Here is a 5,879-nt window from a genome sequence, read left to right on the forward strand (position 1 = left end):
TGCCCCAGGAACGTTGACACGGAAATGGTATGAATCCTCCATTTCATTGATGTCCCTTAACCCTCTAACTGGTCCAATTGAGCCCGTTGCAGCAGCCCCAGTGAGTGCAACTCCATATCTGGTATGAGCCATCATATTATCCAACTCCTTCCTGGTTGATTGGGAAGGCAAAAATATCATAGCTGGACCGATTGTTTCTGAAGCCTTAGTCTGCTCTCCGGGTGGTGAGGAAAATGTATCACCAGGGCTTGGTGGATCAATGTGATGCACACAACTGAAAGGAGGCACATCAAGAACTGGTTGCTGGGGATTCATGTGATTAGGCTCATTATTTTCACCTTCTGTCTTCTCAGACCTGCCAGAAGATATGTAGGCTGTCACATTCGCATATGAACACTAGCTGAAGCCCTAGAAAACTAAAACTGCCTCAGCAATACATTGCCTCCCACCGGTATCATATGTTATTGAGTTTTTTTAAGACATCAGTAATAAAACATGGCTTGTTTAATAATCCATTGGAAGAACAGGTAGGAAATCTTATGAAAACAAAACATGAAGAAACACATACCAGGCAAGCCATAGTTTACATAGATATCAATTATTTAATTCATCGCTTCTCCTCCATCATAAAAATCAAACATTAAGAAAACATAGATTGTAGCTAATTGCAGAGTTATGCACCACCAGAACAATTTAGTTTTTGTAGAACTATGACACAAAATTCCAAAACTACAAACATAAACAAATGGAGAACTAATGAAACTAGACATTGGCATGCTTCAAATCACCAACAACATAATTGAAACCAAAAACTATCAAATCTCAAGTAGTTTTTCTCAAACCTTAGAACCCCATCATTGAGATTAAGGGCTTTCGATTTTTCTGATAAATCATCCCCATCTTCTCTGCTGCTCATAATCTGAGAATTCATTGCTAAGAAACTACGATTTCCCTAATGTATATTACACAATTGTAAAAGATGTAGGTTATTGGCTGAAATTTACGACCGCGCTTTATATAATGTTCATCAGAGTAATCCAAGTCAACTCTCCAGCTGCCTCATTTATTATTTCCCTCTTGAATTATTAATACGTCCTACGCAGCCTTCCATATTTTTTTTCCTTTTACTGCAAATTTTTATGTTTCCAACAGATTCCTTACTTAATAGCATAAAGAAACTTCCAAGTAATAAAGCTGAATTGTTGCTCTCATCAAAATAGGAAGATACACGCATTATGCGCGTGTTATACATACATGAAACATGGTGAATGATGAGAGTCCAGTTTGTAAGTTTTAGATCAAGACACATGTATTAATCAGTGCATATTACACGTGCACATTCAGACAAGCCCAGTCATCTCTGGATTTCATACATGGAGAACACGCGCATAGCATGCGCATACTTCTTATTTACAAGAAATCAACTTGTCAGCTTTCTTTTGGAAAGCTGACTTATGCTACCATTAGATAAGCTTGCTTTTCGAAACCTTCTGATTTTCAGGGAAGTCTTCAAACCACACAATTAATGCTTCACACCCTCATTCTAAGAAACTCTGACTATTATGCATTAGAAGTTTAGTTTTGGAGAAATGATAAAGGACAGATAGTAATCCAGAAAGAAAAAACAGCAAATGAGGGCAGCTATGAATATTTCTTTAGACAACATGGTGTAGAGCGAACAAAATTTGGTTGCATTGGACCTAGATATATCAATTCATTAGTGCTAATTCAAAGATGATTAAACCAAATTAGATGCACTTATGCATTGTAATCCATGTCCATAAGATAATTCCTCAGATGCTTGTCTATGTATTTCAGAGAGAGATTAGGACAAGCCCCAGGCACAAAAAGGATGATCCCTGAATAAATTTAAGAGCAATAACATTTTGTGGGCATCCTTGACTGATGGAATCTCCAAAACTTGCTCCAAATGCAGGGATTTATAATAACAAATTTTTATTTTAAAAATTGAAACAGCTAGTTTAGTAAGTCCTTCGACCTAGATCCTAATTCTTACATAACTCATATCACAAGAAAACTCTTCACTTTGATCCGAAAATCGCTGTCACACACTTCATGACATCTTAGATCCATATGGTATGACTCTTCAACCATCTAATCCTGATAGAAATGATTCCAAAAAATATGTACTTGTATTGGATTTCGTCATCTGTATCCTAGTTAATGTTGTGCAGCACATGACAATCATGATATGTAATATTAGTTCTTTTACCTAAGATGTTCGGTTTTGGATCTGTTTCTGTGATTGCATGTCCTCATTTTGATTTGCTATACATTGCTCAGAGAGATAAATATACTTCCAAGCAAATCCTTTTCTGTAATCTTTCTTTTGTTCTTCAATTACTTCAAAATGTTATTTAATATATCAAACTTATCACATAATCTTTCACCCTTGGATTGATGATAATAGTACTACCTACTTTATTGATTATTGATGTTTAATTTAACTTTTTGATGAATCCAAAGATTTATCATGTGCCCTATAGAAGCACTCTGAATGCATTGCCTAGCATCCATGTGATGACCCATACAACTATGATCTCACGAATAAAAAGTTGGGTTGGTGCATAGGTATAAACACACTAGGTTTTTCTTTGTTGTGTTATTCATTCTTCTTATCAAGAAATTTTGAGTTCTAGATAATGCAGAAACAAGTTTTATGGCTGATTTAGTGTTGGAAAGAAAGAAGTATCAATCTTTTTGGAATGAGGATAAGCTGGCCGGTTTCCACTTGGCAAGGACAAGTCAATAAACATTACCCTTAATTTTCCTAAACAAGAGAATAAATATTTTCAGAGAAAAGCTCTAAGAGCCGTTATCTAAAGTCCGAAAATAGGAAAAAAGTTAGCTCATAAACCCTAGGAAAACCCTTAACATGGATTGGCTCTTGGCAATGGAATCCAAACTCCCAAAAATGCAACCAAAGATGAAGATAGCATTTTGTCCTAATTCAGTCTCCAACCACATTCTTTTACCTTTGTTTTTCTTATCATTGAAAAGGTTGTATACAGCAATCCTAAAAATCAAAATCCTTCCTTTCTGCACCTTAACAGATGATAAACACTTTAACCATTAAAGTTTAATTCTTTGCCAGAAAAATTAAAAACCAAGATGGTATCGAGCATAACATGAAGCAAGAAAACATCAAACAATCCATCAACATCATGCTCAATGGTCAAGATTACATCCCAAAACCAGAAAGAACATGGCATAAACTTATACATTTGAAAATTTGCAAAACTGGGAATTGAAAGCTGTAACTTTTAGCTTACCCCAATGCACAGTACGAACATACATCATTAGATACATACATAACATGCATGAGAACTTGTAAAAAGAGATGTATGGCCATCTGGGTATATTTACGTCATTGGAGAAGCCATTGAAAGAGTCACCTGATATGAGCAAGGCTGATAGTTTTCCAGTGAGTTTTCAAAATGATTTCCATTGTGAAGGAATCTATAGTCATTTAATTTCCCTTTTCTGGGCCAAGTGTTTTTGCCAAAATAAGAAGGGTCAGACAGAGTGGGACTGCGTTGGAAATGATTGGGTGCAGGAGCACCGTGCTCTTGAACTTTATTTTGTGCTTTTTTTTTTGGGTTTTTTTATATTTTCTCTTTTTAATACAATCACTCCACATATAATTTTTAAAAAAATTTCATTGTTCATAAATAAGATTAATATAATCTTTTGATGATATTACTTTAATTGTAAAATCCTCTATGTTCTACCATTTTTATGTACAGATATACTTACCATTTGTAATTGATTTTCCAAAGCTGGTGATGCAAATTCATTAGATTTTTATTTTGGAAAGTTACTGACCTTGTCTTTTGACACATAACATATCCAAATATGGCTTAACAGATTTCAATGTTTCTGTTTTCTGTCACTTTGTGGATAAGTAATAGCAATCCAGACAAATTCCTGAATGTTTCTATTAAAAACATACTTCAAATTCCCAAAGAGCTCCTGTGACAAGTTAGAACTCTTCCACGAAAAGTTAAGAACTGGATTTGACTGATATCTGTTCTCACTGGTCTGCCCGTCTGGTGCTGGGGTGCAGGAAGCCACAGCTTTAGACAATATCAGCATTTTCATACATCTTAATTTACTTCAACAGAGCAAAAATAATTACAGCCTCATTTTTCAACTTTATTGGCTCCAGTCTCACAGTACCCTTCGCTGGCCAGTGTCTCATATTCTATCTCCACTGATCAAATGCAATATTGCAGAATGTATGATGTAGCTGGTAATTTCGTGTTAAACATAATGTTGTGTAAAAAGAGTAAATTTCCAGTATTTGCTCTATGACAAGCTCCTATTTTCAAGGTAGTTTTAGAGGAAGGTTGCAGTAGACCCGCCAAAACAACTCTGTCAGACGCTTTGGGTCGAGAAAGTTGATGCCACTTTATGTTTATGGTTGGGACTATTGGTTTTTATGCCCCTTGATTTTTCATTGCATTGCATGAAAGTCCTAAGCTCTTTGATTGGAAGAATCAGTCATCCAACTGATTGAATTGGATCTCCGGGTCATTTTGTCTGGTTATGGCAACATATATATTGTGCAAAATAATAAGACGATGTGAAGGGGAAGAGTTATTAGTCCAATTTGATATATCTAGAGAGACACAATAGGTCAATTGAAGTTTATGAATATATCTGGAATTGGAGTTCGGAAATGGCATTATTAAGAGGAAAGGAGGGACACATCATATATTCTTGCATGATGGTGTGATTCTTCCTGTTTCAAGTGAAAATGTTCAAAAGGCTGCTTCGGATTGATACTATGGGACTTGGGATGAATACTCAATGAGGTCTCTAATGAGTGATACCACAGCCAAATATTCAATTAAAAAGGAAAAAACAAAGGAAAGGAAAGGCTGGAGATAACAATTTATTGATTCCAAATGAAAGTTTTAAACACCAAGTTCATATAATGATCTCCACATTTTCTAGACTGACACTTAAAGCATACAATACACGTAATGCTAAGATGGAGGCAAGGGAAGAAAAGTCATTCCCGGCGCACGCCCTGCTCTCCGTTTCTCCTAGGCATTCTCAATCACTTCTTCACAATGGCTTCAAAAATTCCATCAGCCAAACGACTAACAACTTCTTGTGGATTGACAGGACCTGGTAGCTTGAATGAGATGGTGAAGGGTCCCAGCGGGCCTAGATTTTGTGTCAGCATATCAAAGACTAGAGAGCCCCAGTGTATTACTTTCTCTCCAGTTGTTGAAATCCCCTTTATTACTACTGTTCCATCAGGTTCAATGTCACAATTGAAGTCTCCTGCACTCATAAGTCAGATCACAATTATCATTCCTGGAAAAATCAGTAATAGAATAGACAGACGAATAGGATAATTCAAGCTTTTCTAACAGACACGAGTTGAGATTCATGGCATATAGATTAGCTTGACTCCTAAATCCTGGAATGGAGGTTAATGACATTTTGGTGAGAAAATACTGTGGCAAACAATTATCAAAGAATCATATTATTTCAAGGGATTTCCAACCACGCTGATGTCAGAAGATACGTACATGTTGCACTTCCTCCAGTGAGTTATATCACATGATGAACCATCCCCCACTTCCATTTCCTCATTCTACCAGAGAGGTTAGGCTTTTTGATCAAATGAAGAAAATGAACATCCTCAATCCTAAGACTAGCAAGTAAAGCAATCATGAGCAGATTCATTGATCAAATGCTTAAACATTACAGAAACATACCTTTCTCCATTGATGCCCCAGGAACGTTGACACGGAAAAAGTATGAATCCTCCAACTCACTGATGTCCCTTAACCCTCTAACTGGTCCAAGTGCACCCGTTGCAGCAGCCCCAGTGAGTGCAA

The 5,879-nt window shown here is 36.3% G+C and overlaps 2 protein-coding genes across 2 annotated transcripts in view; both read right to left on the minus strand.

Annotated features, from left to right (window-relative positions):
• Positions 1–3,574, minus strand: part of LOC149527312 (alpha-crystallin domain-containing protein 22.3-like) — a 3,999-nt gene extending 425 nt beyond the window's left edge. Inside the window, exons 1-2 of the mRNA XM_089783439.1 lie at positions 3,294–3,574; positions 4–355 (exon numbers count right to left, since the gene is read on the minus strand). Of these exons, the coding sequence (XP_089639565.1) occupies positions 4–355; positions 3,294–3,373 (432 nt within the window). The 5' untranslated portion in view covers positions 3,374–3,574. The remainder of the gene's footprint in view (positions 1–3; positions 356–3,293) is intronic.
• Positions 3,575–4,817: 1,243 nt separating this feature from the next.
• The window catches only part of LOC110415734 (alpha-crystallin domain-containing protein 22.3), a 4,421-nt gene continuing 3,359 nt past the window's right edge, over positions 4,818–5,879 (minus strand). The window contains exons 2-3 of the mRNA XM_021427437.2: positions 5,757–5,879; positions 4,818–5,316 (exon numbers count right to left, since the gene is read on the minus strand). The exon at positions 5,757–5,879 is cut by the window's right edge and continues 245 nt beyond it. Coding sequence (XP_021283112.1) covers positions 5,087–5,316; positions 5,757–5,879 — 353 coding nt within the window. The 3' untranslated portion in view covers positions 4,818–5,086. The remainder of the gene's footprint in view (positions 5,317–5,756) is intronic.

The sequence above is a fragment of the Theobroma umbraticum genome, unplaced genomic scaffold, assembly GCF_002168275.2.
Source record: "Theobroma umbraticum cultivar Fairchild unplaced genomic scaffold, ASM216827v3 scaffold_147.0, whole genome shotgun sequence".
Classification (NCBI taxonomy): domain Eukaryota; kingdom Viridiplantae; phylum Streptophyta; class Magnoliopsida; order Malvales; family Malvaceae; genus Theobroma; species Theobroma umbraticum.